General features: G+C 42.7%; 2 protein-coding genes and 1 long non-coding RNA gene across 13 annotated transcripts in view; 2 read left to right on the top strand and 1 right to left on the bottom strand.

Annotated features, from left to right (window-relative positions):
- The first annotated feature begins 1,280 nt into the window (after positions 1–1,280).
- Positions 1,281–6,559, top strand: LOC134213050 (uncharacterized). The gene is made up of 3 exons (XR_009979390.1): positions 1,281–1,444; positions 1,511–1,578; positions 6,306–6,559. It is a non-coding gene; the product is annotated as an uncharacterized LOC134213050 (long non-coding RNA).
- A 675-nt stretch (positions 6,560–7,234) lies between these two features.
- Positions 7,235–22,943, top strand: part of LOC134213046 (endonuclease G, mitochondrial) — a 458,875-nt gene continuing 443,166 nt past the window's right edge. For 2 of the 7 annotated variants that reach the window (XR_009979388.1, XM_062691559.1), the window contains exons 1-2: positions 7,235–8,028; positions 8,087–8,462. Coding sequence is in view for 6 of the 7 variants with exons in the window: in XM_062691559.1 (XP_062547543.1) it covers positions 7,426–8,028; positions 8,087–8,462 (979 nt within the window). In the remaining variant the exon portion in view is untranslated. Of the gene's footprint in view, positions 8,029–8,086; positions 8,570–22,943 lie in introns of those variants that run through there. The other 5 variants (XM_062691561.1, XM_062691562.1, XM_062691560.1 and 2 more) reach the window with 4 other exon arrangements.
- LOC134213042 (uncharacterized) overlaps positions 8,784–22,943 on the bottom strand; it is a 125,980-nt gene continuing 111,820 nt past the window's right edge. For all 5 annotated transcript variants that reach the window (XM_062691540.1, XM_062691542.1, XM_062691543.1 and 2 more), the window contains 5 exons: positions 19,280–19,600; positions 19,070–19,217; positions 18,801–19,015; positions 17,782–17,965; positions 8,784–9,674 (listed from right to left, as the gene is read on the bottom strand). In XM_062691540.1, coding sequence (XP_062547524.1) covers positions 9,311–9,674; positions 17,782–17,965; positions 18,801–19,015; positions 19,070–19,217; positions 19,280–19,600 — 1,232 coding nt within the window. In that variant the 3' untranslated portion in view covers positions 8,784–9,310. The remainder of the gene's footprint in view (positions 9,675–17,781; positions 17,966–18,800; positions 19,016–19,069; positions 19,218–19,279; positions 19,601–22,943) is intronic.

Below are 22,943 nucleotides of genomic sequence, written 5' to 3'. Positions count from 1 at the left end.
CACCTGATCAAACACGTAACTACTTTCAAACTTCACGTCATTAGTACTGGAAAATCCAGTCAGATTCACCGGATAAATCACGTAACTCAACGAAGCTAAACTTTGTTCAGGTTACATGTCATTCAGGTCACTCTTACGTGAAAAGTATGGTGGATGAGAACCACATTTGTTTTCAGGTAAATATGACGTGAAGATTTTTCAGAGTGACCATGGAAATAATGAGAAATAATCATTTAACACCAGAACAAATTAAATTTCTTGTCGACACTCGTAAAAATTTTCTATTAAAATTAATTGAGACAATTTTCTTGTGGAAATAAAAAGGGATTTATTGTGGGATTTCAGAAGAACTTGTGGAAATTAAGGAGAATTTTGAATTTAAATTTTGGAGGATTCCCTTTATATCGTTTTACTTTCTTTAGTGCTCATACGCAAAATCTGAAATACGTTGCAGTTATCAGCCCGCTAGTGTGAAGTAGAGGCCTGAATAAGAGAAACGCGGATAGAAAATATGACTCTGCCAACACTGCATTCAATCTTCTTCATCAAAGAGCAACACATGAAAAGGAAGAAATGGTTTATGTAGATAAAATCGCACAATCCGCTATTTAATGTGTCCACATCACATGACAATAGAATACAATAAACAATGCAATTTCATTTCAGAATCTATAAATGACTTGCATATATTATTGCAAACTAATGTAAAAGGCATTCAAATTTGTTTATTTAAAAATGGTATAAAAACAAATTTAGCCGTTTTCAGTATTTGAGCCAACATTTTGGCTGCTTGACAGGTCTCCCGCTCGATTGGCTGCTGTTTTTTGACGGTTCGATTGGCGGCACATACCTATCCGCGTTTCTCTTATTCAGGCCTCTAGTGTGAAGGTATTTTTATGTTTGATATTCTAGGCCCCAGGCCAAGACTTTTATAACTTTTGAAATTTTTTTTGTTCAATTTACATATAGAAGTCGCAGAATTTATAAGTAAAAAATCAAATTGTATTTTCCACTCGCTGTCTTATTGATTGTCTTCAGGTATCTTCAAATAAGTAGATAAGTCTTCAAATATTTTGAAAAGTCTTCAAAATGTCTTCACGAAATAAATGTCTTCACAGAGATTCAAATGTCTTCAAATCGAAGACATGTCTTCAAATCTGGCATCTCTGCTCGGCAGTGTCACATGAAAAGGCCTATAGATTTTGGGCCGATGCTTATCACGCTCGTCCGGCTGAACTCAAATTTGGGTCGATATAACTCAAATTAATATCTTCCTTCGAGACGTCAAACGCTGAGTAATCGAGACTTGTGAATTTGAGTGACTGTTACTCAAATAAATATAAATAAGTGGAAAACTCAAAATTGAGGTCATCGTGAAAATTTCTGAAAAATGGCGAAGTCCGGTTGCTCGTGAAAAGCCAGAAATCAAATTCAATTATAAAACGTGAGTTACAATTTAATAAAACGCTGTATAATTTCATTTCTGATTATTTCATCATTCAATTTGCAGATATGTTTAACATTATGGTTTTCGCAGATTTTTAAAAACAAAATACATTCTGAAAAGTATTTTTTCCGGTAAGTTTAATATTTAGATTTAGTACTACGTACAAGACTACGTATTACCTGCAACTATGTTTGTGGTATTACACATGTGTATTACAATATGGGGCCCTCCTTAGCCGTACAGATGCGCGGCTACAAAGCAAGACCATGATGAGGGTGGCTGGGTTCGATTCCCAGTGCCGGTCTAGGCAATTTTCGGTTTGGAAATTGTCTCAATTTCCCTGGGCATAAAAGTATCATCATTAGTAGTAGTAAAATTCTTCTTTATTGTTTCATTTTCTGTTCTACAATTATTTTTTACATGTACAGTGCTCGGCCGGCTTGGCCCTCCAACTTCAATTTTAAATTTTTATGTTTACATTGTTATTTAAGTGTTAATATGATATATCATGACGGCCTTTAGGAGGCGCTGGTGTGTTTTTTTAAATTTGATAACCTAACTACTATATACACTAATATTTACATTAAAAATTTAATAACCTAGATTGAAACTAGCGCCCTAATTGGAGCCTGATCCGAATGCAAGCAACGGACCCTGAAGCTTTCTTTACACTCAATAAAGCATTAATGTAAGTTTTTATCCCAGCCAAACAGTGGACCACGGATGTTCTTGTCCTGGGAGGGGTGTTGAGGATCATCCTCAGGAATTTGTTTTGGACCCGTTGAAGTTTGAGGTGGTGGGTTTTAGCGCAGCTCTCCCAGACCGGCATGCCATATAGGATGATTTGCTTGTAGACAGCAAGCTTATTTTTCAGGGACAATGACGACCGGCGGTTGATCAAAGGGTACAGTAGTTTCAACAAGACGTTACACTTTGTCACCGTTTTGTCAACCTGTTGCCTGAAAATAAGCTTGCTGTCGAGGGTCAAGCCAAGGTAGCCGGCCTCATTGGCCCATTCCACGGTCGTGCCATTGAGGATGATATTACAGTCCCCAGGCGGAACAAGTTTAGGGGATTTGGAGTGAGGGAAAATGATGACCTGGGTCTTCGCCGCGTTGATACAGATCTTCCAGCTGGTGAGGTACTCTGTCAGGGCATCCAGGCCTCGTTGGAGTTTTGCCACTAGCGCTCTGATCACTCTACCGTTGTAGACGATGGATGTGTCATCTGCGAACAGAGACAGAATGCCGCCTTCTGGAGGTTCTGGCATGTCGGAGGTGAACAGATTGAAAAGCAGGGGCCCGAGGATACTGCCCTGGGGAACGCCTGCGACGATGTTGTGCGCATTGGAACTCGCTCCGCTGATTGAGACCCGGAATGTCCTTGCCGACAGGTAATTGTTGATGATTTTCACCAGGTAGCTGGGAAGATTGTAGCGTTGTAGTTTGTACACCAGGCCATCATGCCATACATTGTCAAATGCCTTCTCGACATCGAGTAAGGCCATGGCGGATGTTTTCGAGACAAACTTGTTCCGTCTGAGGACGTTGGTAACTCAGGTCAGTTGGTGTACAGTTGACCGACCGCGTCGGAAACCAAACTGTTCCTCGAGCAAGATGTTGAGATTTTCGGCAGACTCAAGTAACCGATGATGAATAGCTTTTTCGAATAGCTTGGATAACCCTGAGAGAAGGCTGATGGGTCGATAACTTTGGGGGAGGATGGATCCTTCCCTGGCTTCCGGATGGGGATGACTTTCGCTGACTTCCAGGACGATGGGAAGTAGCTAAGCCGGAGACACTGATTAAAGATCAGCGAGAGGTGCTCAAAGAACGGAGCACTCATGTGATTGAGCTCGAGATTCAGGATGCTGTCGAAGCCTGGGGCCTTCATGTTCTTCGACGATTTGATATAGGCCGTCAATTCGTCAGCTGAGATCTCCAACTCCTCCGAGAAGTCGTTGGGAATCAAATGGATGTTGTTAGCATGCTCGTTGACGGCTGCTTCGTGTGGACTGACGATGTTCTGCCCAAGATTGTGTGAGCTGACGAAGTGACGACCTATTTCAGCGACCTTCTCTGCAGGAGTTATCAAGCGATCCTTAGAGCCATTATTGTCTAGTGGGATCAAAGGTGGAATGGGCCGAGGCTTGGATTTTAGAATTTTGGTCATTTTCCAGAACGGCTTAGCATAATCTGGGAGAGTGCGGATCTTATTCGAGAAGTCGTTATTTTTGAGGTCCACCATTCTGGCCTTGATAATTTTTGTGATTCGATTGCAGCGTGCCTTAAGCTCAGGCAGTCCAGTACGCTGAAACTGCCTGCGAGTGACATTCCGCAATCGAATCAAATCTTTGGTGAGTGTATCGATGTTTAAGGAGTTGCCTACCTGCCGAGCCGTCGGTACGTGTTGCTCTCGGGCCGCCGTGATCGCCTCCTCGATAGCGCACAGCTGGCGGTCGATACTTTCCGGCGTCTCCGGACGCACCTCGTAGTCCACGGTGTTATCGACGCACTGCTGGAAACGCTGCCAGTTCACTCGGTGGTAGTTCCGCCGTAACTGCTGGTGCCGATTGACCGAGGAGCCCAGTTCCGCCACCACCGGATAGTGATCCGAACTGAGCTCCTGGTATACAACCGGCTGCGAGACGTGGTCACTCAGGTTTGTTACGTAGAGGTCGAGCGTTGCGTGGGCACCGGACCGACTCAGCCGAGTGGGGAATCCGGGCTCAGGATCGTGTAGTGGCCTTCCTCCATGTCGTTGCTCCAGATGGTGCCGTTTCGATTGCCGCGACTGTTGCCCCAGGCTTGATGTTTGGCATTCAAGTCGCCGGCAATGATATACTGGCCTTGCCTCCGCGTCAGCTTGACGATGTCCCTCCGAAGGGCAGCCGATGATCCATCGCCGGCTTTGGCTTGCGTTGGACAGTACGCCGCGATGAGCGCGATTGTGCCGACCGAAGTGGTGATTTCGACACCGATGGCCTCAATGACACTGAGCTGGAAACTTGGAAGCAGACGACAGTTGATGTTGTAGCGAAGAGCGATGGCCACACCACCTCCCTGGTCGGCCGGTCGAGTCGCACGATGCGGAAGTCCGGGATGTTGATGTTCACCTCCGGTTTTAGGTGCGTTTCGGTGATGAACGCCACGTCTATTTCCTTCTCCTCAAGGAAATCCTTCAGCTCGATTGTTTTGCTCTTTAGCGAGCAAGCGTTCCAGTTGACCAGGCCCACCCTAGCAGCCATTTTCAATGATGAACATGCCAAGTGTGAAGACCTGGTCGAATCGGGTTTTGCAGCCGCGCAGTCGAGTGGCGAGCTGCGCGAAGATCGGCATCAGCTGCTCCGGAGTGTACAGCGGGGCAGATTCTTCCGGTGGGACGGCTTCGTTCTCCGACTGCCGACGGAACCCAGGAGGAGGAAGCGGGGGCTATCGCTGGTGGATGGTGCCGACGATGCTGGAGCTTGGACCGATGCAGCTGCCGCTGCCAGTCGCTTGTGCGGCTGTAGCGGTGGGAGTATTGGAATCACACGACGGGGAGCCGGGATAACTGGAAAGTTCACCTCGTTGATTACAGGAACACGGTTCTTCTTCGGAATGGTCCTGGTGGAAGCCTTCTTCCGGATTTCCAGGAACTCGGCTCGCTTTGGACAGCCCTTTGTGGTGGCCCGATGTTTGTCGCCACAGTTGGCGCACTTGGGATCGGCCACCTCCATTTTGTCGCACTCGTCAGTCGGATGGGGTTCGCCACACTTGTTGCAGCGCGGCTTCATGCGGCAGTTTCTGGTGCCGTGCCCGAAATTGAAGCAGTTGGTGCATTGCGTGACATCGCGGTGCACTGGCCGATATCGCTCCCAGTCAACGACGGTGTAATTTATAACGCCAACCAGCTTCAGGTCCTTCCAGGTAGTGGAGCCGTGCTCCAGATGGATCAGGTAAAGCTGGTCGCGATATTTCCTCGCCTTGTCGTGACGAGCGATCTTGTGGACGGCTACTGGCTTCAGTCCGCAACTTTCAAGCTCTGCTTGGAGCTCTTCCTCCTTCATGTCGTGAAGTCCTCGCAGCAAAGCCTTGAGCGGCTTCGTGCCGGGGTGGTCATGAGTGTAGTACTCATACTTGTGGACCTCGAGGAACTCCACGACGGATTGATGATGGTCCCTGTTGGCCGGCATCACTTTCACGCCCTCGCTGCAGAGCCGAAAAGTACATTTCAGCCCCTTAGCGATCAGCTGGCGAATTTTTGGGCGTAAATCCGGCGGATCGCCCTTCACAAACACGGGCGGGCACTTCTCCTTCCGCTCCGGTTGCACCTGCGGCAGCTGCGATTGCTGCTTCTTCCTCTTTTTAGGCGAATTGCCGGCGTCATCAAGCGGCAACGGCGAGAACACGTTGCTCTGCAAAGCTGCTTGGAGGTTACCCGTGCCTTCAAGAGTAGTGCGCTTAGACACTTTTCCCGCGACCGAATCGGCCACCGAGTCTCCCATTACGGGTCCGGGAGAAAATAACGCCAACGCGACAAGCGAAAACGTAAACAGCGAAAGAACGAGAAAAAACACTTCGAAAAAATGCGCGAGCAAAAAACACGTCCGTACGTGTTGCTGTCTCGAACTGGAATGATGAAAGTATCATCATGTTAGCCTCATGATATATGAATGCAGAAATGGTAACTTGGCTTAGAAATCACGCAGTTAATAACTGTGGAAGTGCTTAATGAACACTAAGCTGCGAGGCGGCAATGTCCTAGTGGGGAATGTAATGCCAATGAAGAAGATGAAGAAGAAGATTACAATATGTTTTGATTGCGATTAATTATAGACAATTTGATTTAAAGATTCTGTTATATCATTTTCTTGCAGCTGCTTACATCGGATTTCTGCATCAGCCTGACTTGGCTTCAGAGTTACGATTAAGGAAACAGATACTGGATACTGCTTCGGGGGATTGGGATACCTTTCGTAGCGCCAAACATCATGCCCCAGCAATTAATGCCAGGCTATGATATTTCATGATTCACTCGAATTCTATTTAACTTGATGTATAAGCTTAATAACATTGTATGTATATATTGTATTAATAATGTAACATTTAGTATAATAAATAAAATGTTTCGAAGCTGCCATTAGAATTATCATTAATATAATTGAAAAATAATGAAAACAATTTTTTTCTGGAATGACAAACTCAAATTCATAAATATCCGATTTTATGAAATTGAGTTCATGTAACTCAAAATAAAATATCTTCCAAGGTGACTCAAAATTGAGTTATAGGGCATTAACTCAATTTTGTCTTGAGCCAGTTTTTCTGATTTTGAGTTAAACTGACCCAAATTTGAGTTCAGCTGGACGAGCGTGTGGGTTTGTTGGCCCATAAAGTACGGTTTTGAGTTAAAATATCCCACTTTTGGGTAGTTTTGGGTTTCAGTGTTCATTGAGTTGCGATTTAAATGTCAAAATCATGTGTTTCGAGTGTTTGTAAATAGTAGAAATACTAGAATAAGAGATCGGCGAAGACGCCATCTTGTTTCCAATCGAACCGTCAAAAGCGGTTCCAATTCGACTTAGTTACTTTTTGCTTCCATAAGAATCAAGCAAAAAGTTCAAGTGCTGCCAGTGTTATTTTCACGATTTCATGCATTTTCATACGTTGCCATTTCTACAGTTTTTCACTCCGCCGGTCTCTGGTTATAGGGTGGCTAGTAAATAGTATAGTGCTGTCCAATGAGCAGCTCGAAGTAGCTCGAAGTTGTTCCCGTCCTGCTTGTTCTTTTTTGTCAACAAATGGGCATGAGCAGGACAGGGAGAAACTTCGAGCTACTTCAAGCTCTCATTGGACAGCATTTATGTATTATTTTATCCGCATGATCGCTTCGCTGGTTAATTTTTTTATTCTTGTACAGAAACATATTATTTAATTTTAAATATAATTTGTTAAATACCAGATCATGCTTATTTGTAATTCTGCACAACAGTGAAGATGTCCGCAAAAATCGCGTCGCGTTTCATAGTGCTGTCGTCCGTCGGAATCGGTAGTTATTTATTGGGATCGTTTGTGGAGCGTAGAAAAATCCCAGAATCGACGGCTTGCCGTCGTCGGGCATCCGAAAGTATCGATTATGTAAACGAGAGGGGTGCCAGCAATTTTATACACGAAATCGTCTCAAAGCCGGGTTTGCCTATTTTTGGCACCGTTTCCGCGGCTTCACCTTTTCCGGCGGAGCAGAAGTCTGCGGTGCCCGTGAATGTGAGTCGTGTTGGACAGATTATGAAGTATGGGTTTCCGGGTTTGGATAATGTGCGATCCTACGACGATTATGTGCTATCGTACGATCGGAGGACACGGGTTGCCCACTGGGTGTTTGAGCATTTGACGGCAGAATCGGTCAAAGCGAACGATGCGGTCGATCGTGCCAAGTGCGACTTCAAAGCGGACGATAGTGTGCATCCATTCTTTCGGTCGTTAAATTCGGATTATAAAGGTTCTGGGTTTGATCGAGGACATTTGGCAGCGGCGGGAAACCACAGACTTCATCAGCAGCATTGTGATCAGACATTCTTCCTTAGTAATATGGCTCCTCAGGTGAGACTAATAATATTTAGGTGTTTATGATTTTTTAAATTAATTCAATCCCATGTAGGTTGGCGTTGGGTTTAATAGAGACAAGTGGAACCACTTGGAGCGTCACGTGCGCAAGTTGACCAAGCAATATCAGAATGTGTATTGTTGTACTGGGCCGCTGTATTTGCCTCGAAAGGAAGCAGATGGAAAGCTGTACGTTAAGTACCAAGTAATTGGCAACAGCAATGTGGCAGTCCCGACACATTTTTATAAAGTGGTAGTAATGGAATCCGCAGACCACCGACTAGAAATGGAAGCATACGTGCTGCCAAATCAAAAAATCGATGACCAAACGCCGTTGTCCATGTTTCAGGTGCCGCCGGAAACAATCGAACGAGCAGCGGGGTTGCTTTTCTTCGATAAGATTGCCCGAAGTCAATTGTCTCGGATAAACGGTAAGAAAGTTTAAAATCAGTTTCATTACTCAGGAATAGCTACTACCTGCCAGTTGTTATTTTTATCTAGTTTATAAATAGTCTTAATAGGAATTGTTGCAATAAGATGTAAACAGCATTATTGTTGCGCACATATCCGATATCCATAAATAGGTCTTGACTCCATGCGTCGAGTGAAGCATTAACAATTATTTAAGCTGAGCTGAGCGCATTAAAAAATCCAAAAATTTCTTGGTTGAATAATTTAGCCATTTACAGAGTATGCTCAGTTTGTTGTCTGATAGGAAAGTCATCACGTTTAACATTCAAACTGTTTGATGCTATTTTAGAATACACTTTATTTTAATGTATATTTTTATAGCTAAAAATTAAATCTACCATAGTATATCAGGCCTTACGAATAATTTAAATCCCTTTTGTTGATGAATTTTGTCACCTGCTTTCTTTATGAGTGCCACAAAAGTCGTGATTCTCAGATCACGTATCTCAGATCCTTCTGTACACGATAAAGAAAGTGGTAAGAGCTCACGATGTTGCTTTCTAACACGATAGTAGCATAAATATTTATATTAATTGAAATGAAGATTGAAGATCATTTTGGCAGTACTGAATCATTCACTCATAAGATAGGTATGCTCGGGCGCGAATATCGTATCGGCATTGCGCCATCTTAATCAACTTCCAGGTTCCAAATATTATTAGAAGAAGAGAGCCCAAACAACTGCTGCTGCTGCTATAAATGCTTATCACTAACAAATCATTGCTAGTTGCTATTCGAACGTCCACTACATATGCCCATCATCACGTATTATCACATCATTCGTCTTTTTGAAAAGTTGTCCTATTTCTTAGCACTTGTCCTTCTTGCAATCGACCACGTTGCTGCTGAGTTGGGTCGCATTGCCGCCCACCAAGGGAATCTGCTTCGAGGCGGAAACGGTCATGCCACCACCGCTGGTACTGCTACCGGGCGGACCCTTGTCGTACAGGAACGTCACCGGCCACAGTTCCGCCGGCGCCGTAACGTCGTCCAGGTGTCTCAGTCCGCCCGGTTTCGGTGGTGACTGAAAGATTTCACCCTTTTTATTCGTGTCTTGATGACGCGTACCATCGGCGATCCCATTGGGGTGCCCATGGCTATGGTTAGGTTTCTTGGGGAAGTACTTATCGCTGCACTTGCGCCACTGGTCGGGAGCATCTCCCACGAAGCACCTGAGGAAGAAAGTTAACGTGGAAGCAGAAAAATGAATCGTGATTATGGATAATCTAAATACATAATAGGTACGTTTTAATGCACAGCATATGATCACATAACAGTCCCATCTTTTCTGGGTTTCCTAATTATATGCTATCATGGGCATGGCTTCCATGGCAGAGGGTGGGAGTGGCAGGTTGGTTATGTCCCCCTTTCCTCCTCGCTACGCCACTGTGGCGATGATAGAGGTATTGACTTTCAGTCTGTTGGGATCAAAAACGGGGTTTTATGTTTTCAACCGACGTTTCGGACACATGTATTGTGCTTTTTTAAAGGAGTTAACTATGTTCCGTTTTGTTGTCACATTAGCCCTCAGCATAGGACTTATTTGTCACCACAATTCGTTTGCCCTGTCTTATGTTGGGTAGGGCGGGAATTTTGACCCGGCTCGCAGAAAATTTTGGTGCACCTTTCTATTTGGCGCCACTTTTACTCTGCAGGGCAAATCTTCTTCAAGAAATCTGATTCTGGGTAAAAAAAGTTTTTTTTTCTGTGCGAATAGAAAGGTTTTGTTGTTGTATTATGCCAACCATCTACGGACACGATTTAGAGTTAACCCTCGATGATTCGATTATGAAGGATCGTATTTGGATTGGATATGGATTGGATTTGGATCGGATTTGGATTGGATTTGGGATGGATTTGGATCGGATTTGGATTGGATTGGATTTGGATTGGATATGGATTCGATATGGATTGCATTCGGATTGGATTTGGATTTGAATTGGATTTGGATTGGATTCAGATTGAATTTGGATTGGGTTTGGGTTGGATTTGGATTAGATTTGGATTGGATTTGGATTTGGGTTGGATTTGGATTGGATTTGGATTGGATTTGGATGGGATTTGGATTGGATTCGGATGAGATTTGGATTGGATTTGGATTGGATTTGGATTGTACTTGGTTGGATTTGGAGTGGATTTGTTTTGGATTTGGATTAGATTAAATTGGATTTGGATCGGATTTGGATGGGATTTTGATTGGATCTACAAATAATAAATTCAAAGTGTGGAGACGAGCCAGCCTAGGGCTAAAAGTCTCCTCAATAAAGACAAAAAAAAAATCACAGCTGTTATTGATATATAATCAACTGCGTCGGTATGAAATAAAGAATTCATGTTTTCGTATTAACAGCTCTTACTAATTTGCTTATCGAAAAAAAAACAGTGAAAGAGTACAGACAGTAAATATTGTGGGGAATAAAGTGAATCGGATAAAAGCATTCGTATTTTTTGGTTACATTGATGCCTGATGGATAAAGTGGAACGTATGTCTTATTTCATGATAAAAATAATGAAATAAACTAAAATTTGATATTCAATCTCAGTAGGCTGACAGATTGATTGTTCAAAGGGTGAACATAAACGATGATCATTCAGTGTTCATTTCTTGGATCCGCTTTCCTATTTTCGGAGTTGAAGACAAATTTTCCGCTGATTGAAGAGCGATGATTTGTAAGGCTACGACAGACACTTTTTCACATATTTGATTGCACGTCATTTGGCTCTCAAATAAACAAATAGTAGGAACTTTGGTAACATATGTAAATGTATCGATAACATCGATAACGCCTTCATACGTTATTTGAAATTCATTATTACGAAGGATTAATAAAACTCTTCGCATTCCAGCTTAATGGTATGAAGTCTTCGTTCTACGATGTCGTCATGACGATTGCAGCTAACGTCGTGCGCTTCATCGACTATTGTCAGCCCTGCCTGCAAGCACTCGGCCTGAGACACTCGGCGTATTCGAGAGACGGTGTGTGGCGGGCGAAGGATGAACCACGAGCTCGCCTAGCTCTATGGCGAACTCAGTATCCAGGAGGTAGCCAAAGCTGGAAGGGTACGGTGGACAGGGAATGTTGCAAGAATGCCTGACAACAACCCTGTAAAGATGGTGTTCGCTTCCGACCCGACAGGTACAAGTAGGCATGGAGCGCAGCGTGAGGCGCAATTGAGGATAGAGAAATGTGGTCTCGAACCGTGTATTGTGGCGTCAAATGGTTGATGCAGTGTTAACTGTTAAGTAGACCTGAGCGCCGATTGCTAATTTGTCGGGGACGGTGCAATAGATTATTTTCAGCCAGCGGCGCCTGCTAATCGGCGACGGCGGCGTGGCGGCGTGGGTCGGCGTGAGCTTATTTCAAGCAATAGTAATTTTCCGAAATGCTTCCACAAATTACGTTAATTCCACCAGGAATTGCTCCGAAAGTTCCTACTGGAATTCTTCCGGAGGTTCCTCCAAGAATTATTCTGGAAGTTAATTCAGGGACTCCTCCAGGAATCCTCCGAAAGTTCCTGCAAGAACTGCTCTAGAAGTTCCTTCAGGAATTCCTCCGGAAATTCATCCAGCAATTTCTCCGGAAGTTGCAAAAGAAATTCCTTCGGAAGTTCCTCCAGGAATTCCTTCGAAAGTTTCTCCAGGGATTCCTTCGGAAGTTCCTCCAGGAATTCCTTTGGAAGTTCCTCCAGAAATTCCGTCGAAAGTTTTTGCTGGAACTCTTTCGGAAGTTCCTCCAGGAACTCTTTTGGAAGTTCCTCCAGGAATTCTTCAGGAAGTTCCTCCAGAAATTCTTCCGGAAGTTCCTCCAAGAATTCCTTTGAAAGTTCCTCTAGAATTTCTTCCAGGGTTCCAGTATTTCTCCAGAAATTCTCTCTGGATTCCTCGAACAATTCCTCCAAGAACCCTTCCTAAATTATTTCTAGAAGTTCCTACAGAAGTTTCTTCGGAAAATCCTCCAGTAGTTCCTTCGGAAGTTCCTCCAGTAGTTCTTTCGGAAGTTCCTCCCGAAGTTCCTCCAGGAGTTCGTCCGGAAGATCCTCTATAGTCTATAAGCTCCTGCGGAAGTTCCTCCTGGAGTTCATCTGGAAGCTCCAGGAGTTCCTCAGGAGGTTCTTCCAGGAGTTCCTTCGGAAGTTCCTCCAGGATTTCTTCCAAGAGTTCCTCCTGGAATTCCTCTGAAAGTTCCTCTAGAAATTCCTCTAGAAGTTCTTCCAGGATTCCAGTATTTCTCCTGAAATTCTCTCTGGATTCCTCGAACAATTCCTCCAAGAACCCTTCTAAAATTATTTCGCAAATTCTACATTTTCATTCTGAAATATTCTAGTATGTACTGTCGAAGAAGTTCGAGGAGCAATTCGGCACGGCAAATGCTGGGTAAAGCGTACCATTGGTACTTCGCGTACCTGAAGGAATAAAATAGACCCCATCTCGTGGTCCATAACCTCTTACCCAGCAACTCCTATCAATACCTCCCCGCGGTGCTGGCCGGGATACGAGCAACCTTAGGGAAGATCGGGTAACCAACCCCGGTGGGAACTATGGTCGTATGCTGACAGGGAAGGGGGGGTTGCTCCTCTCCGGAGGTGCAAATCTTATTGAGCGTCTGTTCTCCATGTCAGGATCGGCTCACAATAGCGTCTGTTCTCCATGTTAGGGGCGGCTGATCATCGTCCGAGTGCCAGCGAGGGACTCTAAGTGAAACTGTGCACGATGGTTCACCGAAAATAAGGAGGAATGGTCCTCCGGAAATTTAGGGTGTTTGGTGTCAGGCCCTGCAAGCCAGCCAAAAAAAAAACTCACGCAATGAACAATCAACAAGAGAGTACGGACCGGAACCATCGGCGAAGACCACTGCGACGAAAAGGGACTAGCGATTGGAAACTCGGTTCGTGGAACTGCAAATCTCTTAACTTCATCGGGAGCACACGCATACTCGCCGAAGTGCTCAAGGACCGTGGATTCGGCATCGTAGCGCTGCAGGAGGTTTGTTGGAAGGGATCAATGGTGCGAACGTTTAGAGGTAATCATACCATCTACCAGAGCTGCGGCAACACACACGAGCTGGGAACAGCTTTCATAGTGATGGGCGATATGTAAAGGCGCGTGATCGGGTGGTGGCCGATCAACGAGAGAATGTGCAGGTTGAGGATCAAAGGCCGGTTCTTCAACTTCAGCATAATCAACGTCCATAGCCCACACTCCGGAAGCACTGATGATGATAAGGACGCATTCTACGCGCAGCTGGAACGTGAGTACGACAGCTGCCCAAGCCACGACGTGAAAATCATCATAGGAGATTTGAACGCTCAGCTTGGCCAAGAGGAGGAGTTTAGACCGACTATTGGGAAGTTCAGCGCACACCGGCTGACGAACGAAAACGGCATACGACTAATTGATTTCGCTGCCTCCAAGAATATGGCCATTCGCAGCACCTACTTCCAACACAGCCTCCCGTATCGGTACACCTGGAGATCACCACTGCAGACAGAATCACAAATCGACCACGTTCGGATTGATGGACGGCACTTCTCCGACATTATCGACGTCAGGACATATCGTGGCGCTAACATCGACTCTGACCACTAGAGCGACTGAAGCAACCTGATGTCGCCACTGCATACGCGCAGCATCTCGAGGCAGCGTTGCCGGAAGAGGGTGAGCTCGATGGGGCCCCTCTTGAGGACTGCTGGAATACAGTCAAAGCAGCCATTAACGACGCAGCGGAGAACAACGTCGGGTATATGGGTCGAAGTCGACGGAACGATTGGTTCGACGAAGAGTGCAGACAGATTCTGGAGGAGAAGGACGCAGCGCGGGCGGTCGCGCTGCAGCAAGGTACCCGGCAGAACGTGGAACGTTATAGACGGAAGCGGAGACAGCAGACCCGCCTTTTGCAGGAGAAGAAACGCCGCCTGGAAGAAGCGGAGTGCGAGGAGATGGAACAGCTGTGCCGTTCTCAAGAAACACGCAAGTTCTATCAGAAGCTCAACGCATCCCGCAAAGGCTTCGTGCCACGAGCCGAAATGTGCCGGGATAAGGATGGGAGCATCTTGACGGACGAACGTGTGGTGATCCAAAGGTGGAAGCAGCACTACGAGGAACATCTGAATGGCGCTGAGAGTACAGGCAGTGAAAGTCAAGGCAGCGGAGCAGATAACTACGTCAGTTCAGCGGACGATGGAAGCCAACCAGCCCCCACCTTGAGGGAAGTTAAGGATGCCATTCAACAGCTATAGACCAATAAAGCAGCTGGTAAGGATGGTATCGGAGCTGAGCTCATCAAGATGGGCCCGGAAAAGCTGGCCACTTGCCTGGAGTGGGAGGAAGGGGTTATATGCCCCATCTACAAGAAAGGCGACAAACTGGAGTGTGAGAACTTTCGAGCGATCACCATCCTCAATGCCGCCTACAAAGTGATATCCCAGTTCTTCTTCCGTCGTCTGTCACCATTAGTGAACGAGTTCGTGGGAAGTTATCAAGCCGGCTTCGTTGACGGCCGCTCGACAACGGACCAGATCTTTACTGTACGGCAAATCCTTCAAAAATGCCGTGAATACCAGGTCCCAACGCACCATCTGTTCGTTGATTTCAAGGCGGCATACGACAGTATAGACCGCGTAGAGCTATGGAAAATTATGGACGAGAACAGCTTCCCCGGGAAGCTTACCAGACTGATCAAAGCAACTGTGGATGGTGTGCAAAACTGTGTGAAGATTTCGGGCGAACATTCCAGTTCGTTCGAATCGCGCCGGGGACTAAGACAAGGTGATGGACTTTCGTGCCTGTTGTTCAACATTGCGCTAGGTGTCATGCGGAGAGCCGGGTGTAACAGCCGGTGTACGATTTTCAACAGATCCAGTCAATTTATTTGCTTCGCGGATGACATGGAAATTGTCGGCCGAACATTTGCAAAGGTGGCAGAACTGTACACCCGCCTGGAACGTGAAGCAACAAAAGTGGGACTGGCGGTGAATGCGTCAAAGACAAAGTACATGCTTGTGGGCGGAACCGAGCGCGACAGGGCCCGCCTGGGAAGCAGTGTTACGATAGACGGGGATACCTTCGAGGTGGTCGAGGAATTCGTCTACCTCGGATCCTTGCTAACGGCTGACAACAACGTTAGTCGTGAAATACGAAGGCGCATCATCTGTGGAAGTCGGGCCTACTGCGGGCTCCAGAAGAAACTGCGGTCAAAAAAGATTCGCCACCGCACCAAATGTGTCATGTACAAGACGCTTATAAGACCGGTTGTCTTCTACGGACATGAACCATGGACAATGCTCGAGGAGGACTTGCAAGCACTCGGAGTATTCGAGAGACGGGTGCTTAGGACCATCTTTGGCGGTGTGCCAGAAGACGGTGTGTGGCGGCGAAGAATGAACCATGAGCTCGCCCAACTCTACGGCGAACCCAGTATCCAGAAGGTAGCTGAAGCCGGAAGGGTACGATGGGCAGGACATGTTGCAAGAATGCCGGACAGCAACCCTGCAAAGATGGTGTTCGCTTCCGATCCGGCAGGTACGAGACGGCGTGGAGCGCAGCGAGCGAGATGGGCAGACCAGGTGCAAAACGACTTGGCGAGCGTGGGGCGTATCCGAGGATGGAGAGATGCGGCCTCGAACCGTGTATTGTGGCGTCAAATTGTTGATTCAGTGTTATCTGTTTAGATGTAAACTAAATAATTGAATCATTGAATTTCTGAAGAACAATTCCCTTATTTTCTGAATAAGGGAAATTACGTAACGCTTAAAGGAGGGGGTGTCAGTGAAGTGTGACGATCCATACAGCTTCATACAAAGCTTCATTCCAGAGAAAGCTTTTCCTTTTCCGGTTCAACATAAACTACCGCAGCTGTCACTTCATACATTTTGTCTGTTGTTTCGCATGGCATACTTCGATGACAACACCAAATATTTAGTTTTTGTTTCAGTGTTGCAAAGATTTTCAAGCCTGCCTGCGGAAGAACTTTGACAGCTGCGAAAGAACTTTACGGAATCCGCAAAATGGAAAAAAATCTAAAGATCCCCAATATAAAATCCTAAAAAACTGGATAACTTCGCCAAATGTATGTGAATAATGTTTGACCACTTTTAAATCTAGTAAATATCGCTAGTCAAGTTGAAAACCGAAATGGAGGATTATCGAAGTTGGCGCAATCGGTTCGTTAAACCTAACTTCGCTAGTGGCGCGCTAGTCTAATTAGGGCCTAAGTAATTGAGTATACTAAGACGATAATTCAGCATGTTGCTGTTAGTTGGGAAGTAAGAAGTAAGAACTGAAAAGTGGGAAGTGGGAAGGTAACGGGGCCAGAGGTATAGCAAAAGTCAAAATCACCGTAGCAAACATAAAATACATACCTAAAAATGTTTACTCTTTTTTCGTTGACTTACACAGATTTATGACTTAAAAATAATTTATTGTGCATTTAGACCAAAACATTTTGTATTTACGATGTTGTGAATTCACAATTCAGTTTTAAAACTCATATGTAAATATTGCAATATTGCATATTGCAATAAAACTGGGCCAACTGGGCGTGGCATAATTAGATCTACAGGAGGTGGAAACTGTAAGGACCGCAGGGAAGGTTTATCATTAGGTTTTGTAGTACGCTATAGGACTCTGGTACAACCTCAATTGTTGCTTGGAGATGGGCGTATTAAGACGATAAATTTACATTCAATTCAAAAGCCTTGCTCGATTCACTTGCCCTGTCAAAACATACCCTAAATTTTGTATCTGAATTATTGTCCATTGTTAGTGATAGTGCGATTCAGTACCATAGATTGTCATACAAAAATGTTGTAAAAATTAGATGATGCGATATGAATGAAAATATTATTCAAAATAAACTTATTTTAATGTTAACTAATTAGGAGGAGGTCCTTAAAGACAAATGTGTTTATACTAATAATGTGAATAATTGACATAGCTGCTGGGAATGTGAAAAAAGCTGGAAAATTACAAAATTATTTAATAATGACATGATAATGCTCATATTTCCCCACTTACAATAAGACACATACAGACATAATATTTTTCAAATCTTTTTCAAGATACACAGTATTACTGTACAATCACATTCGAATATATTATGAAGAATATTACCATCATAGACAATATATCACAAAAGGTAGTTAGCACCTACAACATTTAAACAATTACTAACTAAATTTGATGATGCGATGACACAATGCGACTATAATCATAGTCAACGTTTACACATTTAACACACAAAACACAAACAATCGACAGCGTGACGGGAGTCTAAATCTTACCATGGATACTCGAACCCTTGCGAGTAGCCGCAAGGGTGCTCCGGTTTGCAGCAATAGTCCCATGCACCAACCTCATCACCCTCTATCTCGCACGAGTAGAACCCAGTGATCTTGTTGCGCTCGCACTTGGTCCCGAGCCGGCATGGTTTGCCCGACACGGTGTACTGGCGCCAACTTCCGTCACCTGATTGTTCCGGTCCGCGTTCCCGTTGAATCGGTTTCGGTTGAAGTATGAGTTGATTTCAACGGGTTCGGTCATGGTAATGGCGGATCAGATTAGGATATTTTTTTTCGGGAAGGTTTGGGCGGAAGGTAGGACACGTTGTTACGACCAGACACACATAGACAGCGGGTATAAAAAGAGAGACAAATATACATATAAAAAGGATAGTTACTCAAGCGGAACGAATGTGAAGACGGATGACTTTAGGGTGCCGCACCGGTTCGCCGTACGATGGCTTATGGTCGATTCGTCTTCAAACACGATGATGCCTCAATTGAAATCTGTTATTCCAATTCTGATAATAATGGTTTAACACTGATAACATGAATTGAAAACACAGTTTTAAAAGAAGGGATTAATAATATATCGTATGACGAATTGACGCGGAACCCTTGATGAAGAAGCAGATTAGCCGGACGTTTTTCTGTGAAGGTGCTATTCTGGTGAAGATGATCTTGAAGTTATGACGTGATTTGAAATTAACTCATTTGATGTAGAGATAGAAGTTAGAACTTGTGGAGTGTATGATTTCATTATTCTTGGTTTTCGTTCAAGGTTTGAAGGTGACTTCTGTTTGACTATTCAGGTTTCTGATCGTGATCATGAGCTTGGTCAAGCTGTTGCGTTTGCGCTTGAGCGTGCATGTCTGAGTCGTTGCTGTTATCGTGAGTGGTTGTGGTGGAATGCTTCGAGGGATGATGAGTGGTGTGGTTATTCTTATTATTGTTATTTGCGTGGTTCGGTAGCAAAATGATAAAATTTGAAGTGTCCTTATCAGAGGAGGTGCTGTTTTTACCCGGCTCCCGGAATATGTCCATCCGGCGATCGTGGTTGACGCGATTCCCATTGCCGCTGCTAATTGTGGTGATCTTATCTCGACACGTGTAGTCGAATGGATTCCATGCGAACAGCCAGTAGTCACGATCGTTAGTATGGGCATAATGAACTCCCAGTTTGAGCTCGCTCTGATCTAGGTCAGACATCTCACAATTGTATGTTGAAGCTTGAGCGCTGCAATGGAATATAAGATTAGACTACAATTTAATCAATTTTCGAACAACTTACCCAAAACTGAATGATAAACACTTGAATGCGGATGTCTCCCTGAGCCGAACGCATTCGTTTTTGCAGTCGAGTTCCGTGTTGACCGATATTACCTTCTTGATGGCGGATGACAGCAGTTTGGCTGGTGATCCATAACCCAGATAGCAGACTAATGAAACGGAACACAAAATCATCGAATGGAACTAGTAAATCAATCTCCCTGTTACTCACATTTCTTCGCATGTTTATCGTCGATGATGGGTTGAATTTCGCAACCTTGTCCATAGCTTGCCCGTTCGAACACGTCGAAACTATCGTCGAACACCAGATGGCGATCTTTGTCCATATCTCGGACGGGCCAATCCGACAGCTGACAGTTGTCGATAACGGAGTTGATGGAATGCGGACCAAAGCTGTAGGTGAACGCCCGGCAGGTAAACTTGGAAGCCCTGATGCATTCTAGTTCGCATTCGCCGACCGATCGTACTGTGAGCGAGTCACGGACGATTCCCTTGTAGAAGCGCGATGTGTCGATCACCCGGATGAAGCATTCTGAAAGGGAGAATGTTTTGGAGCTTTTATATGCCGGAGTGATAGGTTATTGCAGAGCCGTAGCGTGTATTCTCGGCGCCCCCTTATACTAAGCTTGATTTGCCCAAGCATCCAAAAGATGTTCAATTTGCAGAAAAAGGGGCCTTTCATAAATTACGTAACGCTGTAGTGGGAAGGAGGGGCTCAGGCCGAGCGTTACAATCCATACAAAACAATTAAACCTTCCACACAAAAAGAGTTACTCAACAAATTTAGCGTTACGTAATTTGTGAAAGAACCCAAAGAGCTAAAAACAGCGGTGGAGGTTGGTATTACGCATTGCAAGAAAAATTTGGAATCCTGGGAAATTCAAAGCGCCTCCAATGAATATTTTCCGGGCTAATGATCAAAGACAGCTAATGCAAAATTTTCGCCGTTTTATCTATATTTATATTTATGACATTTCTAAATTTAATTCAATCTGAAGAAAAATAAGGACAAGGAATATGTCCAAGAGTCTCAACAACCCCACTGTGAGCTGTGAAATTTGCCTAGGATGTGGTGGGGTCTTGACAGAAGGTTCTGGTAAAAGCTGCATGTATCAGCAGCAGGACCTACCAGAGCGATCGTTTGCCGCTCGAAGCACACTGACCCAAATCATGGTGGAGTTTTAACAGACCCGTCACGACGGCCTCCCGGCGAGAGAAGAATTATACCCAGACTCAATAAGCCACCGATAACACCAATCATTACCAACAAAATGAGTGTTTTAGAACGTGAAACTGTATAACATTCTTCTTAATTTGATAGACATTTCTTCGATTAACTGGCTTTAGTACTGAGCCACTACATATTAGGAACCAGTCCTACATTTTGGGTTTATTGACATGAAAAGGGTGCTGAGCTGATGATGAGTCCTTCCATATTTATATAAGTAGGTACATGTGTAAACGGTGTAAACACGCTATTCAACTTTTTGGGCTTTATGACAGTTGATTTGATATCATGTTCAATTCAACGCACACTATGTATGATTTGTTCTATGCGAGGATTGCCTTCTGTGCGTTATTTCCACGGAGCCATCTAAGTTTTTCTTTTTTTCCGTAATATCGGACCCTGATGGCTTTTCCGCAAACGTGACCTTCAAGTGTCTAGAGAGTAGGAGGTGGAGGATTCAAGTCCCTCCAAGACACGTGGATTCTTTTTCGCAAACTTAGCATCAATTTGTCTATTTCGGAAACATGTGCTGAGCACATTCGCAGCCAAGTTATTTGGCGTCTGACGTCTGCTTTTGAGGGGGACAACAAGTTGGTAACAAACCACTACATGAATCCGTATTTATTGAATGAGTGTTTGTGGTATTTCTCGGGTCTTCCACGAAAGGCTGAATCACATAAGGCTGAAAACTCATAAGGCTGATGCTGAACACGAAGGCTGTAAAAGTAAATATCTTACTTAAAGGCTGAAAAATCGTGAGAAACCAATTTTAGTCGAGTCAAGTACGAGACACTGAAGACGACCTTACTGTTGAGGTCGAAATACGTATCTATCAAGGCACAATCAAGTGGTGGAATTAAATGGGAAGGTACAAACTCGTCTTATGAACAGTGAAGACATTCCACTAAAAAGCTCAAAATAATTTTCTTAAAATTTTAGTAGAAAAATTCACGTTTGACGTTAGGGGCACAAACTTTTGGTTGTCTTTCAAAATTTTTATATGGAATTCTTATTTTTTAGTCTATACAGCTCAAAAAATTTGAGGTAACATGGAAAAGAACAAGACTTTTTTGTTCTTGGCTCTTGTATTTGGTTTTTGATTCGTGCCAAGATTACTTTCTTATTTTCTATTTTTTATTCTTTATTCTTCTCTCTTTTTCCTTCTTCTATTTCCTTATTTATACTTCCTCCTTTTCTTCCTACTTCATTCTCCTTTTTTACCTCTTCCTTTTTTATTATTTTTTTCCTTCTTCCTTCTTTCTTCTTCAACCCTTCCTAGTTCCTTCGTCCTGTTTATTTCTTCCTTCTTCGTTCTACCTTCTTTCTTCTTAGTTCCTCCGTGGAAGTTTTTCAAAATTTTCAACGTCTGTTGTCTGTGATTTTTTTCATCAAATGCTGTGTCTGGTTGTCTAAGGTTGTCACTGCTTTTGTTTTCTGCATCTGATAGTAAAAAAGAATTGAAGTGTCAAATATTTTATTTTTTGTTAGAATTTCCCCGCGTGCTGCGTCTGACAGACAAACAGGGCTATTATATATAGTATTCTTTTCTTTTATTCTTTTATTCTATTATTCTTTTATTCTTTTATTCTTTTATTCTCTTATTCTTTTATTTTTTCATTCATTTATTCTTTCATTCTTTTATTCTTTTATTTTTTATTCTTTTATTCTTTTATTCTTTTATCCTTCTATTCTTTTATTCTTTTATTCTTTTATTCTTTTATTCTTTTATTCTTTTATTCTTTTATTCTTCTATTCTTTTATTCTTTTATTCTTTTTTTCTTTTATTCTTTTATTCTTTTATTCTTTTATTCTTTTATTCTTTTATTCTTTTATTCTTTTATTCTTTTATTCTTTTATTCTTTTATTCTTTTATTCTTTTATTCTTTTATTCTTTTATTCTTTTATTCTTTTATTCTTTTATTCTTTTTTTCTTTTATTCTCTTATTTTTTTTATTCTTTTATCATTCTTTCATTCTTTTATTCTTCTATTTTTTTTATTCTTTTATTTTTTATTCTTTTATTCTTTTATTCTTTTATTCTTTTATGCTTTTATTCTTTTATTCTTTTATTCTTTTATTCTTTTATTCTTTTATTCTTTTATTCTTTTATTCTTTTATTCTTTTATTCTTTTATTCTTTATTTTTTTGTTCTTTTATTATTTTATTCTTTTATTTTTTATTCTTTTATTCTTTTATTCTTTTATTATTTAATCCTTATTTTTTAAATCTTTTATTCTTTTATTCTTTTATTCTTTTATTCTTTTATTCTTTTATTTTTTTATTCTTTTATTCTTTTATTCTTTTATTCTTTTATTCTTTTATTCTTTTATTCTTTTATTCTTTTATTCTTTTATTCTTTTATTCTTTTATTCTTTTATTCTTTTTTTATTCTTTTATTCTTTTACTCTTTTATTCTTTTATTCTTTTATTCTTTTATTCTTTGATTCTTTTATTCTTTTATTCTTTTATTCTTTATTCTTTATTCTTTATTCTTTTATTCTTTTATTCTTTTATTCTTTTATTCTTTTATTCTTTTATTCTTTTATTCTTTTATTCTTTTATTCTTTTATTCTTTTATTCTTTTATTCTTTTATTCTTTTATTCTTTTATTCTTTTATTCTTTTATTCTTTTATCATTTTATTCTTTT

Source organism: Armigeres subalbatus, chromosome 2 (assembly GCF_024139115.2).
Source record: "Armigeres subalbatus isolate Guangzhou_Male chromosome 2, GZ_Asu_2, whole genome shotgun sequence".
Taxonomy (NCBI): domain Eukaryota; kingdom Metazoa; phylum Arthropoda; class Insecta; order Diptera; family Culicidae; genus Armigeres; species Armigeres subalbatus.
The sequence above is the reverse complement of the archived record's forward strand: the minus strand, read 5'-3'. Positions and strand labels throughout refer to the sequence as shown.